Source organism: Aulostomus chinensis, chromosome 13 (genome assembly GCF_037954235.1).
Source record: "Aulostomus chinensis isolate RoL2024-O1b breed Wild chromosome 13, RoL_Achi_v1.0, whole genome shotgun sequence".
In the NCBI taxonomy this organism is placed as follows: domain Eukaryota; kingdom Metazoa; phylum Chordata; class Actinopteri; order Syngnathiformes; family Aulostomidae; genus Aulostomus; species Aulostomus chinensis.
The window spans coordinates 18,889,253-18,910,694 of NC_141332.1; the positions used below are offsets into that span (position 1 = coordinate 18,889,253).

Sequence of the window (21,442 nt, forward strand, 5' to 3'; positions counted from 1 at the left end):
GCATCTTTTAAGAACCATCCACAGGGGTAAACGGCAATGCATCAAAAGACAAATATGCATTAGATATGAGAAGAGGCGTGGCCTTTCTCTCTACTCCACTGCATATTGGCTGTTCAGCAATACTGTTTTTGTCAAATTCTGCAACAATAGTTGGAGCGCTGAGTGTTCATGAGGCTTCAGCTTAAGTTGACAGTGGGGCGACCGTTGGGGCGAGTGAATAGGAGCCTACTTTAATAAGCCCTGGTACAGGCTGGACTACACAGGGGGCTGGCACCGCCGAAATCAGAAAACTGCAGTGCAGATGAAAATGAAAAGGGAGATTCTGGTTAAATCATAAGAGCACCACTCTGGGACTAGACTCCTATTCAACATTTCACGGTTTGTAAAACACACTTAAAATGTGCAAATATTTGTAATGATCGTATTGTATTGTATAATGAAGCTCAGCTTCGGATGATGCCTTTTTTTTAAGAGCTTAATATGTTGAGCTGTCAAACAGAGAAAAGCCTAGGAATGAAACTGATTACCGTACAAATGTTCTGAGAAAAGAACACGTGACATGAGATTCATATTCCTTTCACTCTATTGTTTCATCTTATTGACAGATTACATGCTATTCAATATTTTTTTTCAATTGCGCTCAATGCACATTGTTAGCATTGTTAGAGATGCCTGGATGCCAAAGTCTCTCTGACTGGAAAAATTCATGCAGCAGACACCTGCATCGAGTTTAACGTGAGGGTATAATTTTACTGCAAAAAAAAAAAAACTGAAATAAATATATGCCCCATGTGTATCGGGGGTGTGGGGTGGGGGGTTCTAGTGGAGAACACCTACTTACCATGGAGCCACTCTGGCAGAGATTAGGGGGCCATCATGACAGAACCATAGAGGGTGAAGATAGCCAGGAGCTGCAGGGATAGAGATAGATGAGACATTTGAACAAGAGGACCTGGAAAAAAAAAGGGGGGGGGGGCACAGAGGGGTGCATGAAAAGAAAGCAAGTTGGGGAGCAACAGCACCACTAGCTTGACCTGGGGAGGATGGGGGAAAAAGCCAGAGATCCAATTAAAATGACACTTGGTCAGCTCAGCTATTACCACCAATGCTGACACAGCCTCTCCAGATGCAGCCAAGTGCCAACACCTTACTTGGAAATGTATAGCGGCTGCACAGTGTAAGTTACGCAAGATGTCATACATGGTTATGATGATGCATAAAACCAGAGAGCTGGCGTGACAAAGCAGCCCACCCCCTGGTACACAGCTGGGGCTCAACCCAACTATGGCATAAGAGCGACTTAGGGGTGCATGAAAGCAATTCGACAGATCACCAGGAGAAACTGCTTTATTTACATTAAATTGATGTATATCCTATAAACCCCAAGCCCGAAATGGCGTCTTGTTGCTAGGCAGAGAGCGCAAGAGTAAAGATGGCGGCTTACAAGTGGCAAAATGGGAAACGAAGGTTGTGATTACTGGGAGGAAGGGCGTGGCAGGGTTCAATGACTTTGGAATATTACCACAGCTTGATCATAGCACAGGAGGGGAAGGTTTCACACTGTCGACGGAAAAATTCACAGTTAAGGTTGCTGCTTTTTGGCTTCCTACATATCGCACATACTATTTGAGTGTTTTTCCAGTCCAGTACTGCTTTTGGAGTATAAAATGTTTGACAGTCTTGTGTTTTCTCTGGAGAGAGGTACTATTTTTTTTTTAAGAGGGGGGAGGGGGGCAGAATATATCCACAACGGTTGAGGTTTGGAACATGACCTCTTAGACAGGCTAGAATTTCTTGAAAATCACTCAAAAAAGGAGTGATACTGAATTTGAGGCAAGTTAGTAAAAAAGCTTTCTACTGATCAACTGCAGCACATACAAATTTACCGGCAGACAGCAGCTGTTAAAGTATATCCTCGCACCAGCAACTTTAATTATTTGGACCATATCATCATCGGTACTCACTAAGCAAACATTCAGAACTTCTAAACTGAAAAATAAACACTAAGGGTGTGTTCTACGGGTCAAATTGAAATTCTAAAGGTTCTATACACTCAAAAAGTTTGCATATGATTTTCAGAAGGATTCCTCATGAAAAGCTGAAGACAAAAACCAACCGCGGTCAAACTCGGGAGACATTTGCAAAATGCATCATCAACAATATCTGACTATCCCAAAAGATGTATCCCCTCGAGGATCATGTGCAATATACACTTTTAACCAGCGTACAGCAACTCGGAGCGCGTAAACAAGTTCTTCATATCCTCCTCGAGATCAACTATAGTGTGAGCACATAAGATTCAGGCACTTACATGTTGCACTGAGAACACAGGGTGAAAACACACATTTCGTTCTGCTGAAGGGCAAAAACGTAGTAGAAAAATAAGCATCTCAGAGGGCCTGTCCCACCTGAATTCTGCCTTAAAAATAAAGCTTTATATAGGCAGAATGGGCATCCAAATAAGAGCGTTGTAACCCAACAACAACAACAAAAAAACCCTCTTAACTTATAATACCTTGTATTAATAGCCGACACTGCACAGAAAACATGTTCTAATTCAGTTTTAGTGCATTTGCGTATGTTGCGGCCACCCTGGTTCCACCACCTCCACCCAAACATTTCACATGAATAAAGGATACGTTTTCCTACAGCTAGTTAGCTTTCATATCACCGTTAGCATATATTTCAAAGAAATGTGGGGAAAAAAATCACTGCCCTTTGACCACATTTCTTTTTGATGAACTAAATTGGTGCATACAATGACAGTCATCATGTTCAACAGTGTAAAATGCTGATACATATAGGAACAAAGCTTTGCTGCTGGCAGTGGTGAAAAGCTTTTATTATCATTACATTATTCACCGTAATTGTAACCTATGCGACCTCTATTAAAATCAAGCTCCAGCAGTACATCGCTGAACAGGAAAAGGACACTGAGTACATGAGTTGTTTGTTTGGGGTTGTTTTTTTTTTGTTTTTGTTTTTTTTTACACAACAGAAATAATTCTGCACAGAAATTAGACTCCGCACAAGATTTTGCAGTGAGACTGAATGGAAGTATCTATTTACTTCTAAATAATGAGGTGTTTGATTAGATACACATTCAAAAAAAGGCACGCACACACACACACAAAAAACAAAACAAATGTCAGTAAAACCAGCAACTGGATGAAACGAAACAGATATTGTCCTTTTACAAGCGGTGGTGCGACTCTGAATAGAACAAAATCCAGTAAATCTAGTAATTCAAATTGAGGAGCTCGGCATTCTTTGAAAACATTCAGTGAGAGGAGTAAATTTACCTTTGAACTGAATAATAAGTGAATGAACACAGGACAATTCAAGTTATTTTTTTGTGGGGGGGGACACAATATTTTGAGAGGATTGGTGATATTTTACAGCACACTTTCAAAATTAAACGTTTTTTTTTTTAATGAGCGAGTGAGTGAGTGAGATCGAATAACTACACAAATCATTAACCGCTGAAAGCAACCTGAGAACTTCTTGCAACGACTGTGCACGTGACCTCAGGGCACAATATGGCGGCAGAAAACGCCTGCACTGCGCGCGCGCTCATGGCGCAGTTGAAGAGTGCGTTCTTGTCGCGATCGATCAAACCGACCACTCGATACAGCCGAACACGAGACACTGCGTCACTCCCTCACGTGAGATTTAGCCCGTCTATCAGTTTTAATACCCCGTATGAACGCAAACCCCGCCCACATATGCACTCCGCACGTCTTACTGCACAATTATGGCGAAAATCTTGGAAATAAAAGTTTTTTTTTAAAATAATAATAATAAATAAGTTTGAGTTCACTACGAAAATGCACTGATTGGGTTTAAGCACACACTCCTGATCAAAGAGAATATAGACACTTTAATAAAATATAGAATACATAGTTAATTATACAGTAGGCGTATACAGTAGAACTGTATGCTAATTAAACGTTTTTAATTGTATCACGAACACTGCGGAGTATGCTCACACTCGTCTTACTTTGCACAAAAATGTGAAATATACATATAATACAAACAAGAAACGTGTAATGAAGAAGAGGCAAAGCTTAATCAAGGGGGGGGGGGGGGGGGGACACCCACTGAGCCTCGCAGTATTTTAATTACTTCATCAGGTTTCCGGCCCATCACGCAGGCTCGTTAGGTCCCCAAAGTTAAAATATTTCAGATATTTATTTCATCTTGCGACATACATAAAGACATGAATAGAGTTTCTATTATTTCTCCGACATACATTACATCTATACATTCACAAGACCCCGACACTGAGGGCTACATTCAGCAAGACTTTTTACTCCCAGTTTCCCAACACGCGGATTCCCATTAACACTTTTGACTTGTAAGATAGTTTCTCTTTAATAATGATGCAACACAGCGAACAATTAGGCATGAACACTTTAAGCTGATATAGATAGATAAGGCTACAGAACAGGCCTGGACCACAGATGAAGCTCGCCACATCTGGCTGAATATTATAACTGAGACGTGTCACTAAATATTTCAAACAACATTCAAAACACACAAAGTACTTGTTTATGATTTAGGGGAGGGGGGGGGCAGATTAGAAATAGGCCCAAAATATGGCGAACCGCCTGGGTCCCAGCTCAGAGGATATTGCTACATTGCTTTGGTGGGAAAGAGTCCACGCCGCTGTGGCATGTGTACCATCCATTAACGATACTTTTCTGGAAGGGAGAGGTGGAGGGGAAAGTCCTTGAGCTCTGGGCATAAGTGTGACCTGTCTGGCCGCAGGGGTACTGGGAGGACTGGGACCTGTAGCTGCCTCTCTGCAGTAACAAAGGGTCCAAGAGGGGCTGTGACCTGTGTGGGGAGTAGTCCAAGCAGCTGTCAAACGTGTGAGGGAAACGTGACCTCTGGGTTGACTCGTCTCGACTCTCTGGGGACAGGGGGACATCGTGCGTGGAGGTGGGAGCGTGAGGGGGGCTGATCGGGGACTCATCCGTCACTCGGGTCGACCTGGTCTCTGCGACATCACCCGGACGCGCGTCGCCGCTTTTGGTGACGTGGTGGATCTTGGTGCAGTGGAGCTTCATGTGCTTTCGGAGGGAGCTCGGGTGTGTGTAGCACTTGTCGCAGCCCCTGACCTTGCACGTGTAGGGTTTATCGCTGGAGTGCACGTGAGAGTGCTTCTTTCTGTCGCTGCTGTTCGCAAACCTCCGATTGCAGCCCTCGAACTCACATTTAAAAGGTTTCTCACCTGAACGTGCGAGAAGAGAGAAATGACGGCGTGTTACGAATATGCTTGCAGGTCCATGAATCACCCCCCCCCCCCCCCTCCCGTCATGTGAGACCATACTTCTGTATGCCCCGTGTCACCTGACTGGACACCGTGTCATTCAGTTAAACCAGGAGCACATCGGACTCCGTTCATGACTATTTGACCTTCATATCACCATCCGCCCCTTCAGTCCCCCCAGCCTCGGTGGTAACCCTCTGCAAAAACTGACCCTTCATGTCACACTGGCAAGGGGAAAAAAAAAAAGGTTGATCTGATCGCAACAAGTGACGCAATGACTCAACTGAATCCACAAAAGGATAATTACGTAATAAGCGTAATACACTACTTACGTCAAAAGTCAAAGATTTGTTTGATGGCGGTTCAGCAAATGAACGCCTGCTAACAACATGCTAATGTAGTGCACATGAGGGCCAGACACAGGCTGGTAAACAGGCCTGAAGGAGCTGGACGCCTCAAGAAAAGTGAAATAGTTCCTGTTCAATGAGCTTTTTAAGGCAATGGGGTGTTGGGTGTCTTTATTTTAGACTTTCAAAAAACAGTGAATATATTTCCCTGACATAAATTGTCTAAAAATTCAAACCGCTTGTTTAGACCTAAATGTGTCCTCAGATTGTTATTTATCCATCTTTCATTTCATGCGAGGAAAAAAAAAAGTTTACAGCAAGTAAAAGAATGCGACTGCTGTTTTTGGGGTTTTTTGTTTTTTGTTTTTTGTTTTTAAATCAGGTCTCGTGAATAAAATCCTAAATTGGAAACTTTGCATTTCAGTATATTCAGACTTGGTGAGATTAAGCGCAGAGACACTGACGTGAACAGAAGAAGAGGTTGCATATGAAATCTTTCTTTTTTTTTAAAAAACAATTACGACAGGCAGTTTGCAGGAAACGCCCACATAAACTAAGCATGTTAAATTCCGTGACCCAGGCCAATTTCACTAAAATAACGGGCCTGGTGTTTGTAGTAATTAAACTACTAAATTAACTTTTACCCACAGGCCTCGGTTAGTTTACTTAGATGATTAAATCCGTGTATTGACTGAGGTCACCCACATTTCTGCTTCCTACTGCATCACTGTGATGCGCCACTCTTTGGTGCGCACAGAAGATGCGTCCCTGGGAGGCAGAGACAGCGTAACGGCCACGTCACAGCTCTCCGGTGTCCCAGCATTTATTTAATAATTTTACTGAATGAAGTGGGAGAGGCACCCATACCACTAGGCCCCAGACTGCACCCGCTTGTATGAGCCTCACTACTCCTACTACTGCCAGTGTGGTGCCTGCATGCTTGTCTTCTAAAACATTAACACTGACAGAAAAGAAAACACCTGCTTTGCCAAATAAAACGCCAGAATTATAACCAATAGGCCCAAATAGTACAACCAGAAAATGAAAATAAAATAAAACTAATAATAATTATTTTTATAATAATAATAATAATAATAAAAGGTGCATCATTAATTAAGAGAAAAAATAAAATCACATACTAGAAACTGATAAATATTAATTAAGCTTAAAAAAGTGAACATACAGGCAGCATTTAATATTGTCATATAAACATACATCATCATTATTATTATTCTTATTATTATTGTCATGATTATTATCATTATTATTATTCAAATATACATTTTATTAGCATTCTTACTGACCTGTGTGAGTCCTCTTGTGGATCTTTAGATTTTCTGATCTTGCAAAGACTTTCTCACAGCCGTGAAAGGGGCAGGGAAAGGGCTTTTCCCCTGTGTGGACTCTGACGTGGTTCACCAGCTTGTATTTGGCTTTGAAAGGCTTCCTGTCCCTCGAACAATTCTCCCAGTGACACACATATTCAGACTGCTCTGGTCCTCCGACATGCTCCACTGTCACATGGGTGACAAGTTCATACATGGTCCCGAAGGCTCTGGAGCAGGGCAGCTTCCCAGCCCCCTCTTGGCCGTCAGTCCACTTGCACACCAGCTCATGCTTCACAGTTTGTTTAGTGCACCTGAGGAAAGCGTCGCCTCCTCCACGCTGAATTGCCATGTTGAGGGGTTTGTAGAGACCCAGGAACTGTGAGACAAGCTGCTGGCTGTTTCCCTTGGGGCTGATAGTTTGCCCATAAGGGTGGGTCCGAGTGAGGAGGTCGCCAGGTAGACCCAGCATCATCTGGCTGCCGAGATCACGGGCAGCGTCGGTGGAGGCGTGGGCCTGCTCCTGGTAACTTGTAAAAAAAGCATGGCTTCTGTTGTCTCTGCAGCCAGAAAAGTCACGATACCTTCCAATCCCGCCATGTTGGTTTGCTCTTGATGCCAGTTGATCGGTGACGGGTGGCATGCCGGCTCCAATGATAATGCCCCTAGGGCTGTGCTCTAAGCGGTGGCTGGCGTATCCAGAGTCTGAAAAAGTGGGAACCGAGTGGTCAACATATGCACTGGACCTCGTCTCAGGGTAGTCTCGCAAACTGTGCGAGGGGCAGAGTTTTAAGGAACTGCCAGTGGGGTGTCCCATGTGCTCCCCTGCCAAAGGTGGCAGCACCACGCTGGGTTCAGTATTGCTCTCTCCGGGGTTGACGCAAGCGAGAGGGCAGCCACTAAACCTCGAAAGGCTTGTCATGTTTAGTTGTGAGTTTGGCTGTGAGTTTGCAAAATCAACCACTGCAGCTCCCAGAATACACCTTGAAATATAAGTTATTTATAAATATAAATTTATATATACATATATCATCTACATGTGAAATTCTTGGCCGTGAACTTCGCTGAAGTAGGAAGCAGACTCAATTTCGTTAAGGTTGGTGTGAGTCCCATCCCGTTCACTTTGCCCTCTTGATTTGTGGCAATAACCGTGGTAGTAAAATGCTTCGAAACAGGCCATGGTGCAATATAAAAGCACAGCAGGCAAACCAGCTTTTAAAAAGTGAGCTTTGGGATTGGTTGGAATGCGCTGTGATTGACAGGCGCTGGGTTTGTTTTAAAAGGGACACGCAGGCGTTCACTGCACGACTCCGTTTTCAAATATCGCACAGAAAATGCTTTGAAAAGTGCCGCGATACTCCCAGATATTGCTCCAGGCGCCTCCTCACAAGACCCCCCCGCCTCTTTAAAGCTCTGCATATGAAAAATGCACAGGATAAGATTTAATACTAATCATTTGATGTATATAAAAAAGGAAGTCTGCTGATTAAATATGATTAAAAGCAAAAACTCAAGACAATTAGAGCAGATCTAGTGAGGAGCTCTTCTTCTTTTTTTTCTTCATTTCAGTGGAAAAAATCACGCCAAAGTAAAGGTCCCACTCCTGCCCTGCACTCAAAAACAGAGACAGCGACCATTTCGTGTCCGAAACAATTGCTGTCACGACTTTCAACTGGAGAGAAAAGTTAAACGACTTTCACTCTTTAAAAAAAAAAATTAAATTAAATAAATTTTTTAAAAAATAAGACAAAAAACTCTTATTTCACGCGCAACAATGATTTCATGGGAGGTCATAAGTAAATAAATAAATACAAAAGAATTAAAAGTCATAGTAAAAGTTGGAGGCAGCACGTTTTCTAAGTGTCTCTGACGCTGTCGTAAAGGCACACACGTCAGTCCTAGAAAACCTTAAGCAACAAGTAGTCCCCTATCATTTCATACCAGGGAAGCTATTCATTTGATGTGTTTTCCACCTGTGTAATTGGGTGAAAACAAAACCAAAAACAAAACAAAACAAAAACCCACCTTTGAGCTCAATGCTGCTCAGAATATGTCAAGTATAAAGTTCCTCTCATTTAAATAAATTATTGATCCTGGGAAAAAAAAAGAGCACCATGCGGCTCAGAGTTACGTAAAAATGTAAATGATGAAACGTGACAAACAGCAGAGGATAGGCTGCACTGTTCCTAGGAAACTCACGTCAACTTTCTTACTTCGAGGTTCTGTGAGGACAGCAGCTCCTCTAGTGCAGCACATCCTGCACTCCTCTCCTCCGCTCCAACCAGCAGCTTCTTCTTCTACCAGTTCGAGCCAAATTCCTTTATCTGCCGCTTTTATTTAAATCTGCACGTTGGCTCTGGACTGCAGCTTCCAGGCTTAATTTGATAAGAAGCGAACAGACGGACTTTATCACTACTTTTTTTTTAGGTGTTTTTTTTTCTTTAAAAAAAAACAGTAGGGGGAAGAGAAAAAAAAACACAAACACAAACCCTGTGCACATTGTTATGCTGACGTCACCTGTCGTCGATCCTCGACAGAGACAAAGCAAGGGGGCCCACATGACATTAAGGGCCGCAAAATAGTAGACAGGCCCAGGACTGGCCTAATTCAGTCATGATTGTAATGGACGCTCGTGTTTGCCAACCTTTAACCCGATGCATTTCCGAAAATGATTGAGGGTTGAAGGCCAATAAACAGGCAGGTTCCAATGTGTCATTCAGGGAGTATAAAGGGCTCACAGAACCCGCGACCCAAATAATTCTACTTCCTCATTTGCAGCAAAAAGCACTCATCTAGAGAAGCAAATTAAGATTTAAGATGATTCTAAAAGAATGATCAGGCTCACTTTTCAGTAAATTAGATAAAAAGCCAATAAAGCGTGCTAAATAGATCTTCCCGGACCTGGAACAGATTATAATGTAATTTACTGCTGTAAAAAATAAGATTATTTAAATAAACATGACATCTGAATTAGGAAAAATTCTCAAATTGACCCTAAAGTATCCAGGAGTTTTTTTTTTCTTTTTTGGGGGGAGGGGGGGGGGGGTTGTGGTAAATGAGATGTTTTTTTTCTGCAGGTTAAAATTATGCAACAATAACTTTAAAAAATAAATAAATAGTGTGAATGTGTATATAGTGAATTTGGATGTTTTAAATTCACCAAGTCAGTTTACCATGATGTTCATGTGATACTACTTTATCTGGTGAGTTTAGCAGCACAGCAACAGACAACATCCTTTTTGGTATGATGGGCGGAAAACGTGCAAAACTCTACTCAAACCATTAGTTTATCATGTGAATCTACAACATCTCACCAGCTTTCTTCCTCAATTTAACACAAAAAATAAATGACGACGTCTCAGTTTGGCTTTAAAAGGGTTGATATACACAGTTCCAGTGTAAATGTTTAGGTTTTTGTTTTGTTTTTTTGGCGTTTTGACATCAGCAATCCCTTCCAGCCCTCCAGCTTTGTAAATCTGGTCATTTGTGTCGGTTGCTTGACAGGCCAGACAAAATCCTTGTGACTGTTACATTCAAAATATCCCCTCCCAACCATTAAAACATTCATGTCAGGCAAAACTCCTCACATCCATAAGGTCAGAGTCACTCCCACAGTAAATATGGAGCAGATGAGTGACAAAGAAGAACATACAATCTCAGTGTGAAAGCAAACGTTTCACACCATTTTCGAAACCGAAAAGTTGCTAATTTCCTTTCTTTATAGATAAAAAAAACCCAATCTGAGTCTGCGTCACCCACAGATTCATGTCAACGTGTGAAAATAATAATTATAAAAACAAAAGCCGATGTAAAGCAAAAATATTTGGATCCAGATCCTGGTGTGTGCGTGTGTGAGTGTGTGTGCGTGCGTGCGCGTGTGTGCGCGTCCTTGTGACAAAATTATTATGTGTATGTATTTCGAACAACTATGCTTGGGTGTGTATTTATGTCTGTGTATATGGTTAAACAACTGCATGTGTTAGTGTGGAGTGTTGTGTTGCTGAAATTTAGATGGGGGTGGGGGTCCACAGTCTTGCCATGACTTTATGAAATTTAGATGAATTAGCAGGTTTGGGATGAGTCCATTTACAGACAGATGCTGCAGTAAATCGCAGCAAGGAGACCATTAGCCCTCTCCACCACCCAACTGACCACAGATGCGAGGAAATCCAGACACCACTCCTGCAGTTACGAGCAACTACAACCTGCCTGGAATCCTGTGATGCAACGCTGAATTACACACCGCTTCTGACTGTGTCTTCCTTTCGATGACAACCCCCCAAAAAAACAAAAAAAACCCACATCCAACGCAGAAATATAATGTGAAATTCCAAATAACGAAGACAGCGAAGTTGTCATTCGGCGTGAAGATCTATCACAAAACCCGATGAGCTGCTCTATTTGAGCAAAAAGTCACATAAATAATAATATTAGCGCGTTTTGTAAATACTGGCTTTAGCGTGTATGAAAAATCAGACATTGCAAAGGTTGCATTCATTTGGTAAACAGTATAATTGAAATGGATGCGAGCCAAAACAGTAAGATATTTTATTCATATAATGGATGATATCTACTGTATGGATTCAAGTATGAAAGCAAAGCAGAACTGAGCCTTGAGGGCTCCGAAATATATAAAAGAAGTGGGGAAATGTGGTGAAGAAAGCAAACAGGAAACAATTTCTTTTCTAATGTGAGTATAAACACACTCTCAGAGGTGGATATGCTGTATTAAAGCACTGGAAAAAATACAGATAATCTAGCAATGGAAATGTAGTTTAAACGGAGAACCACAATAGTATTTATTTAGCCGTTGGGATTTTTTTTTTGCCATTTTCTGACCTTATTAGGAAATAAATATTCAAACTACATTCAAATACTGTTCTATATAATGCATGGAGGTAAGGATGGGTTGTAGTTTTGGCAATGATTTAAAAATATTATTATAAAAAATTCACTTTTGTTTGGGCACTATTGAGTTAACTTCAAGACCACAAACTTGTCTGTAGGCACCAGCGGCCTGAGCAGGCAGCCAAGCATAGTCAGGCTACAGGCCAGACAACATGGGCACACACAAAAAAAAAAAGGAAAAAGAATCACACTCTTTGCTTAAAGAAAAAAAATCCTGAGAATTGGGCTCCTATGGCCAGTTTTGTGATAAAGGATAATTATGATCATGCAGCTTGGCTATTCACTGCAATAAAGCAGAGAAATATAGCTGCAAGAAGGAGGTATACAGATGTAGAAATATCAGTCCTTTACCAGTATGGCTGATGTGTTCTGCTCTTTTCCAGCAGCATGGGCCTACTGTCACAGAGCTATGCACACTACAATATTGTGATATTTTAAGGTAACGCGCATGCTCAGTTTGAATTAGATTATGTTATAACCAATGGGGTATCCCAACGCCCAATGAGGTAATCCCGGCAGAGATAACTAAATAATCAAATTCTAGATAGCGCACTCCTGCAGAACACGCTGCCTTCACTCGGACGTCATATTACGCCCACGTGGAATTAGTCATCATATTTTTTTTTAAATAAATTAAATTCAGTACAAAATATATAAACAATGTAAAAGCAGGCGCGTATTTGCCTTAATTTTCTGCACAACAAACCCCTTATTAGGATTAAATAAGACAAAAAATAGCGTGAATTGAATTGTTAAGGGAAAAAAAACAAATAAAAGAGAAATAGTGGATAGCGGTTTGTTTTGAATGAAACTGCTGGCGTGAGCGAGCCAAACGATAGATTAAAAAAACAACTTCATTAAAAGGTCCACTGAGCCGTCTTTCTCCATATTTGTTTTGTTGTTTTTTTCATGATAAACTAAGTTGTTTTGCAGACAACAGGTAGTTTTATTTGATCATGAAATTGAAAAAAAAAATCCTATATACATACATGAATTCTAGGGGTTGTTTTTGATGCTGGGGAATAACGTGTATCATTAGAAAATATGTGTTGAAAGCCCAAACATGTCATATTTGCAGAATTAAATTAACATTCAATAAATGTCACCACAGAGAAGCTCAGGATATCAAGCAACAGTTGCTTTACATTAGTAGTTGACAGCTTCCCTTTTTTCTCAGCATGCGGGCTGGGGCTCATACGACGTGACTCATCTAAAACACCTTAATATAACTTTTCGTTTTTTTACATCGATAATATGGCTGCAAACACACGTGCACACGTCATCTGAAGTGGTGGTGTGATTAAAAAAAGAAAAAGCTTTCAAAAGTTTGAACAAGGTCATAAAATATGGAGGGAATATTGGAAAACTTAACGGGCTGCTTGTCACTTGTGGAAGTTCACAAAGGTCGCCATAAATCTCATACAGCAAAAAGTGTGTGTGTGTGTGTGTGTGTGTGTGTGTGTGTGTTTGTGCGCGTGTGTGTGAGGGAGAGAGAGACAGAGACAGACAGAGTGAGAGAGAGTGAGAGAGAGAGAGAGAGAGAGAGAGAGAGAGGAGCGTGTGGGAGTGAAGGGGGAGTAAACTGAGAGAAGAGGTTATGCCTTGGTGGTTTGAGAGTGCGAGAGAGAGAGAGAAGGGAGGGGGAGAGGGAGAGACAGAGAGAGAGAGAGCGAGAGAGAGAGACAGAGAGAGAGAGAGAGAGAGAGCAGCTTGCAGAGGGAAAAGGAGAGATTCGTTGTTTTGCTGCAAGATAAGTTTTTGAGGTTGCTACAAACGCGCACGGCGACCATAAAAACCAGAGGTATGCTAGTCCGTCTAACACCCAAATTACCATATGAGGCCTAAACGGGCATCTAAGAAAACTGAATCCCTAAAGAGTGTATCCACACACTCCTCCAACATGCAGGCCCGGCTCGTGCCCCCTTCCCTGTGACACCCCCCCCCCCCCCCAAAAAAAGAGAGAGAGATAAGTAGGGAAAACTCACCTTTTTCGATCTACAACTCTTTTCTCGTGGAAATGTTCTAGGGAGTGAATGTGGTATGAGGGCGAAACCAGAATGAAGGAGTGATTTGAAGATTTTTTTTTTTTTGGGTCCAGAGCCCCCTAAAATAAAGAATGTGAGCTCCTTCCTGGGACAGATTGAGAGGGGGGTGGGGGGGGGGGGCATGTGAAAGGCTTGGAGTTAAAAAGCGCCGCTTGAAGCACTCAGCGCGTCTCTGAACTTGATCAGATTTTATGTGTCCTGCAGCGAGTCAGCGGCAGCCCTGTGAAACTCGCTCAATGCCTCGAATTTTTTGGCTAAGCCCGAAAAAAAAAAAAAAAACTCAGGATATTACAATTACTGCCATCTTTCTGTCTGTCCTTTATCCCCCCCCCCCTCGTCTTACACCCTATAGAGCTTTGCAGGAAAAAAAATACCCCCCTCCCCCGCCACCAACCCCCCCTCCCCCGTTTCAAGCGGCTTCAAGAAAGCCACATTTTGGAAGTGTGCCAAGAACATTCAAGTTTTCAGTTAATAAGAGCCAAAGTGGTCATATGATAGATAGATAGATAGATAGATAGATAGATAGATAGATAGATAGATAGATAGATAGATAGATAGATAGATAGATAGATAGATAGATAGATAGATAGATAGATAGATAGATAGATAGATAGATAGATAGATAGATAGATAGATAGATAGATAGATAGATAGATAGATTCAATGCAGTCAGTGTTTTTTACGTTGCATTCACAGTTCAGTCATAGTAAATGTTCCTGTAAATACTGATTTATCCGGTAAAAGTTTGACTCTGCTTGTTAGAACAGCAGCAGCCTGCAGGCTCGTCTGTTTTTATACGGGTGTTTGGGAGTTTCTTAGCAGTAAACGGCACAGAGCTACATGTAAGAGCCGCGCTACGCATAACACACACACACACACACACACACACACTCGCACTCACATACACGCGCGCTCTCTGCGCTAGAGAGCTCTATTTACCTGCAAAATCATGTCTGTAAGAACCAATCAAATGAACCCAATTGAGACGACCTGCCATCTTCAATACCAAACTGTGCCAATCACCAGAAATCTAGCCAATTAACACCCTCCTTCCAAGTCACGTGTCAGATGGGTTGCTGGACGCTGATTGGCTGTCGTAGCACTGCCTCCCGAGTTCATTTATGTTCTGGGAGTGAGTGATTGACTTTATCAGTCCAAGGACATCATCCGCCTGGAAAGGGGGGGAAGTTTGATCCTCTTTCTCACGGATCGCAGTCAACGGGAGTTTTTTTTTCCTCCCAAACACTTGACGCATAGGATTTTTTCCCCGTTTGGGCTTGGTTTGTTTTTTTATTTTATTTTGTGCGCAACGTGGTAAATCTCGGCGCGGCGTCTGCAGCTTGCGCGCTCCGCTAAACTGGATTTTAAATTTATTTTCAGTTTTCTTCACATCTCTTAAGTTTGCTTCAAGCTCATGACTATGCTTCTTGATAGCGGTCCGCAGTTTGCATCGTTAGGAGTGGGGAGTTTCGGGACACCACGGCACCACGAAATCGGGAACAGAGACCCGAGTCTGGGACTGAATCCATTCAGCGAATCCTCCCACTCCGCTGCTTTCAAAATCAGCCCCGTGGCTCACGATATCGCCTCCAGTCAGACTTCAGCTTTCACCCCGCAAGCCACTGGATATGCAGCTGCTCTGGGACACACTCACGGCGGGCAGGTGGGCTCGTACGGCGGGGGAGCGTTCAATTCAACACGGGACTTTCTCTTCCGGAACCGGAGTGTTGGAGAGTCCACAGCGCCGAGCGCCCAGCATGGGCTCTTTGCAGCTTCGGCGGGGAGCCTCCACGGGCCGCCCGGGATCCCCGATAACCCCGGACATCTGTTGTTTCCCGGACTTCACGACCAGGGGGTGAGCCACACATCGCCGAGTGGACATGTAGTTAACAGCCAAATGCATCTTGGCTTACGAGGGGACATTTTCGGAAGACCTGATCCGTATCGTCCGGTGGCGAGCCCTCGGACGGACCCCTACGGGGCTCAGCTTCACAACTACAACCACCCTATCAATATGAACATGGGAATGAATGTGCCGACACACCACGGTCCGGGGGCCTTCTTCAGATACATGAGGCAACCGATTAAACAAGAATTATCCTGCAAATGGATAGACGAGAACCAGATGAACAGACCCAAAAAGACTTGTGATAGGACTTTCAGCACCATGCACGAAATGGTCACTCACGTGTCCATGGAGCACGTCGGCGGCCCCGAGCAGAGCAACCACGTCTGCTACTGGGAGGACTGCCCGAGAGAAGGGAAATCTTTTAAGGCCAAGTACAAACTCGTCAACCACATCCGAGTGCACACGGGCGAGAAACCCTTCCCGTGCCCGTTCCCCGGATGCGGGAAAATATTCGCCAGATCGGAAAATTTGAAAATCCACAAAAGAACACATACAGGTAAGGCAGGGGTGAGGTGCGCGTAAAAACTCAAATAAGAAAATGTAAAACTTGAGTGTGTTGTTAGTCATTAGAGAAGTTAGGAGGGGGGAGGGGAGTGGGGGGGGGGGGCACATTTACTAACATGTTGAATACTCTAAAAATCTTCTTTTTGTGTTTGGGGGGGTTTTGGTAGTTTTTAACAGATCAGTTAGGTCTTTACTTTGCTGGCTAATTTCAAAGATTCCTCGCAGCAACTTTTGTTTGTTGATAAGTCGCGTCAACTTTTGTGTTGTTTGTGCTGTGTTCAGATAGTAAAGTCATCACAAGCCGAAGCTGAAACTGTGTTTTTGTACGTCACTCTAGGTCTCTAGGTCACACACACAATTAGCTTTTGGCTTTGTTTCTTTTTTTCTTTTTCTTTTTTGGTGTGTGTGTGTGTAAAATGTTGATTCAGTAGCAGCAGCAGCAGCATGATGGAGCAGGCCTCTTGAATAAATAAAGCCTGACAGAGCGGTGTGTAGCCTAGTTGTGCAGCTATATCAATGTCGACCCCAGAAAAATGTAGGTTACCTCTATTATATAATCGCTTGCAGACAATTTAAATCTGCCGGCTGGAGATTTACAGGTGGTGCTACAACGGGAGTTTGTTGTTGTTGTTGTTCATCGTACTATTATCCTCTTTTTTTTTTGTAAAGAGTGTTCACGATGTGTATTTAATCCTGCAGGTGAGAAGCCGTTTAAGTGTGAATTTGATGGCTGTGACAGACGCTTCGCCAACAGCAGCGACAGGAAAAAGCACATGCACGTGCACACGTCAGACAAGCCATACATCTGCAAAGTGTGCGACAAGTCCTACACACACCCCAGCTCTCTCAGGAAACACATGAAGGTAATTAACGTCTTCATTACTCCTTAAACACATTAACACACACACAGACACAAGTACCAGCACCCCTCCTCCCACCCCTCGTCTCCCACAGACAGACAGGGATGACTACTACTACTACTACTACCACTACCACTACTACTACTACTACTACTACTACTACTACTACCACCACCAGCAGCCACTTCTAAAAATGCACAAGTGCTATTTTGATGTATTCAGTCTAGTAGTGACCTTGAGATCTTTCTAATAGGAGTGTGTTCTACTCTACCCTTAGACTCTTCTATTTGCTTCCAAGAAAGAAAGAAAGAAAGGAAAAAAACACGGAATTTTGTTATCGATTTTTCTTTAGAGGATAATCGTAAACAAAGCCATTCATAGTTTTTGCTTGAATCAAGTTTTAAAGTTGCAGTTTAAATTCCAGCCGATGTTTGAAGTCATTTAAAAGTGTGTTTTATTTTCTTCCTCCCCCCACCCCACCACCCCACGCAGGTCCATGAGTCTCAAGGCTCCGAATCGTCCCCAGCAGCAAGCTCTGGATACGAGTCGTCCACACCGCCTGTGCTGGTCTCAGCCACCACCGAGGATCCGACAAAAACACCGCCGTCAGCCGTTCAAAACACGCCTGGACACAGCGAAGGACTGGCACCCAACTTTAACGAATGGTACGTTTGAAGTCAGAGGAACAATGTGGACCCACGACGGTTGTCAGTGTTGAGGATAAATGAAGATAAAAAAAGAAAAAAGAAAAAAAAAACTTAAAAACAATTCCTGTTCACGTTACACACATTCATACACAATCACACACACACACACACACACACACACACACACACACACAGTCAGCCACAAACACACACGCACACACTCTCTCTCTCTCTCTCTCTCTCTCTCTCACACACACACACACACACACACACACACACACACACACACACACACTGTCAGCCACAAACAAGTGGGATTGGGACTACAACCAGAAGATGAGAGCAAAAGCCAGCACCAAGCAGGCCACGTCCGTTCTCAGGATCACGAAATTGGACTTTTATTCCGCAGTTTTGAGGAAATAAAAAAAAAAATTAATAAAATAAATCACGAATAAATAAACACAATACTTTCTCAGTATACATAAATGGTTTTTTTTATCTTTTAGTTGAAAGATTTCAGGAAAAAATGTTTTATTTTTCATTTAATGTATTTTCTCAAATTTTTATTTAAAAAAAAGAATAAAAAAGGAAGATTATTTCACGCTGTTTTATAAGGGCGACGCGCTATTGTCGCCTCTTCAATTGATTGTTGGAACTTCAAACAGTCTTAAGAAACGTGCCAAAGTCTTTGTCATGAACTTGAACACAGAAAAAAAAAATCATAAATAAATATTATACTCGTGAATGTATTTCCTTGTTTGATGGGGTCGAATCTGTTGTCAACGTCCGTTTTCAGGTGGAGAAATGTGGTATTAGGTTACGATTGTTACCGTTGAATATAACGTTGCCTTTTGTTAATACCGTTGTAAATACATATCCATGATGCCATATTTATCAATTTGTAATTTAATTATGGGTATAAGTTCTGAAACTTAAATGATATTTATGGAAATGTTTTCTAACAAGAACTGTACAGTTTTTGGTCATAACCAGCTTAACATTGAACAAATGATAAACTCTAAAGCTCCAACATCGCGATTGTATCCTTCTGTCTTTTCCTTTTAACCAATAGGCCTACATGTGTCTTATTTGGATTGAAGAAATCATCTATATGAATATTATGGATTTGTCTAAATATAATGCAGATATTTCCATCACGTTTATTTTGTTTATGAGACCATTGACATGTAAATCAGTGACTTTGTAGAACTGAGTTCAGTTGAGCTGAGAAGCTATAAAACGGTTCTGTTGATATCTTTATTTTTGGTTCTTTTTTTTTTTGGTTTTCCTGTATTTTACTTTTATAGAATCAGACATATAGATGTCAATTCGTAGCATAAACTCAGTATTGAAAAAAAAAAGAATCTCATCAGCCTATTGCACTCTTCCTATACAGGTTTTAGACGAGTGTACGAAGTTCATGATTTCCAAATCAAGGTGACAGTATTTTGACGATTAAATTCGGGTCAAGCACCCAAACATGCGCCGGTATGGCAGTCTTTATAGTTCCAGCAATGTCTTTGTGCAAGTATGTTTAATTAAATGTGTGCATCGGCAACAATGGAACTGTCACAACACAGTATCTTCAAAAATAAAAAAAGTTTTTTTGTCTGTCAGCTTGCATTGTTTTAAATGTAATTCTTCTGTGAAACTAAGCGTGTTATTTGTTGTGGTGTTGCATATAGAGCAGTTTGATTACACCTTTGCTTGTTTTGTGTGAATAACTTGTCAAGATGACATTTTTTGTGTTAACAAAATTTAGTGGAAGGAATTTTAGATCTATGTGGGAGGGAGGGGGGGTACGCTCAGTGGCAAAAAGAGTTACAGCATTGCATTGTAACCTATTCTCAAGAATTAAATATTATGCATACACAAAGTATATTGTACTCATACGAGAACAATTTCAGACCACCAGCACTACTTTTAAAATAAAATGTAAAAAAAAGGTACCTCGTGACAGTGATATATGAAATACGTTTATTTAAATAATTTAAGGAATATATGTTTTATATGCTATTTTCTATACCTTAATTTAAAAGAACTTTTTTCTTATACCCGCCATCTTTCTGCCCCTTGTCCTGAGGTCAGAGGAAAAAAAAAATATCTGATGTATAAACACAGCAAGAATGTGATGTTGTAACACTTTCTGGGAGAAATGGGTCACACTTCGAGTTATTCCTGAAGAGCTAAAATGTTTTACTGATGAACTGTGTCACTGTGCCACATTTAGGCAAAACCATGTTACAACAGCGGGCCTATGCGTTAGCCTACTTAGCTACCAGAGGCAAAAGGTTCCTTGTACTTTTTAGGCTACTGTATGTTGGTTGATTTGTTTTACCAACTATTTATGAAGAAATGTGAACGGAAATTTTGACTGAAATTAAAAAAAACATTATGAAAAGTGACTCAAAGACTGCTACGTTGATTATGTTATCATGTTATGTGCCATATTAGCATTATCATTATTATTATTAGCATGTTGTTCTACCACTGGACACTTATTGGGCACAAGGTGCGTGTAGTGTGTGTGTGTGTGTGTGTGTGTGCGTGTGTGTGTGTGTCTGTCAGACTGGTGGGAGTCACTTGAACTTGACACTGATTAAGACGCCATCTTAGTATAGTGTGTGTGTGTGTGTGTGTGTGTGTGTGTGTGTGTGTGTGTGTGAGAGAGAGAGAGAGAGAGAGAGATTGGGAATACTGAGAGGTGGAAGTTAGAAAATCACTGTTATATAGGAGTGGGGTGTTAGACGAGGAGGGGAGATGTCTCCTTCTGCATAACTGCACGTGCAGTGATTTAATTTCAACTCTTTTTTTTTTAAAAATAAACCAGAGCTTAATGGCTGTAATAATCCTGACGTGCAGACTGGAAGACGGGCAACTGAGGACACTGTGTGACCGTGAAAGTGGAGTGGGACGCGTTGCCAAGAGTGGCGCTGCCTCAGCGTCTCCCACCACCAGATTAACAAGGACCCGCTTCATAAAAACAACCAGAGGAGTTACCTCACATCAATGGACGCCATCATAACAAATTACAAATCAGTCTGATTCACAAAAAAAGAAGGAGCTCATGCGCTCGCTTGAGATCTCTCATATCACACACATGCAGTTTGAACCGAGGCAAATGAGCTTGTTGTGCTGAGGAACACCGACGTGTTTCCAGTCTCACCCACCATCAGAGCCCCTCTCCTCTGCAGCAAACCTCCAGCTCTCCTCTCCTCCACACATTTACGATTCATTCTATTTTACTTTTTGCGCAAGCGCACCCATCGCATTCCGTTTGATTTCATTTCTTTTCACCCCCCCCCCCTCCACCAACCACCACCATCACCCCATCTCTCCCTCACGTACACCCCCCTCCTCCTCCTCCTCCTCCTCCTCCTCCTCCTCCTCCTCCCTCCTCTCCCTGCCCGGCTCGTCTAGTCGCACATTTCAAGTTCCTCCTCTCAGACACCGTGACGTCAAATAACCGAGACCCCGGTTCTCTCCAAAACACGAAGGGCTCACATGGGGGCTTGAATCAGTGATGCTGCTGCTGCACGGACGTGGATCTGACCGGCAGCAGCACATGGTACCAACCCATACATCCATAAATATGGATTTGGCTCATTGCTGACACATTATG

General features: G+C 42.2%; 2 protein-coding genes across 14 annotated transcripts in view; one reads left to right on the plus strand and one right to left on the minus strand.

Annotated features, from left to right (window-relative positions):
• Positions 1-21,442, minus strand: part of zic6 (zic family member 6) — a 98,280-nt gene that overhangs the window by 20,894 nt on the left and 55,944 nt on the right. For 3 of the 13 annotated variants that reach the window (XR_015118904.1, XR_015118905.1, XR_015118902.1), the window contains exon 3: positions 842-911. The exons of 5 other annotated variants lie outside the window; for them this stretch is intronic. Coding sequence is in view for 3 of the 8 variants with exons in the window: in XM_086221881.1 (XP_086078007.1) it covers positions 4,623-5,236; positions 6,927-7,869 (1,557 nt within the window). In the remaining 5 variants the exon portion in view is untranslated. Of the gene's footprint in view, positions 1-841; positions 953-3,795; positions 5,237-6,926; positions 8,035-21,442 lie in introns of those variants that run through there. 5 more of the 13 variants (XM_086221883.1, XM_086221882.1, XR_015118906.1 and 2 more) reach the window with 3 other exon arrangements.
• Positions 15,064-20,209, plus strand: zic3 (zic family member 3 heterotaxy 1 (odd-paired homolog, Drosophila)). Its single transcript, XM_086221880.1, has 3 exons — positions 15,064-16,305; positions 17,013-17,176; positions 17,666-20,209. The coding sequence occupies exons 1-3, from the start codon at positions 15,315-15,317 to the stop codon at positions 17,846-17,848; spliced, it is 1,338 nt and encodes a 445-aa protein (XP_086078006.1). The 5' UTR covers positions 15,064-15,314; the 3' UTR covers positions 17,849-20,209.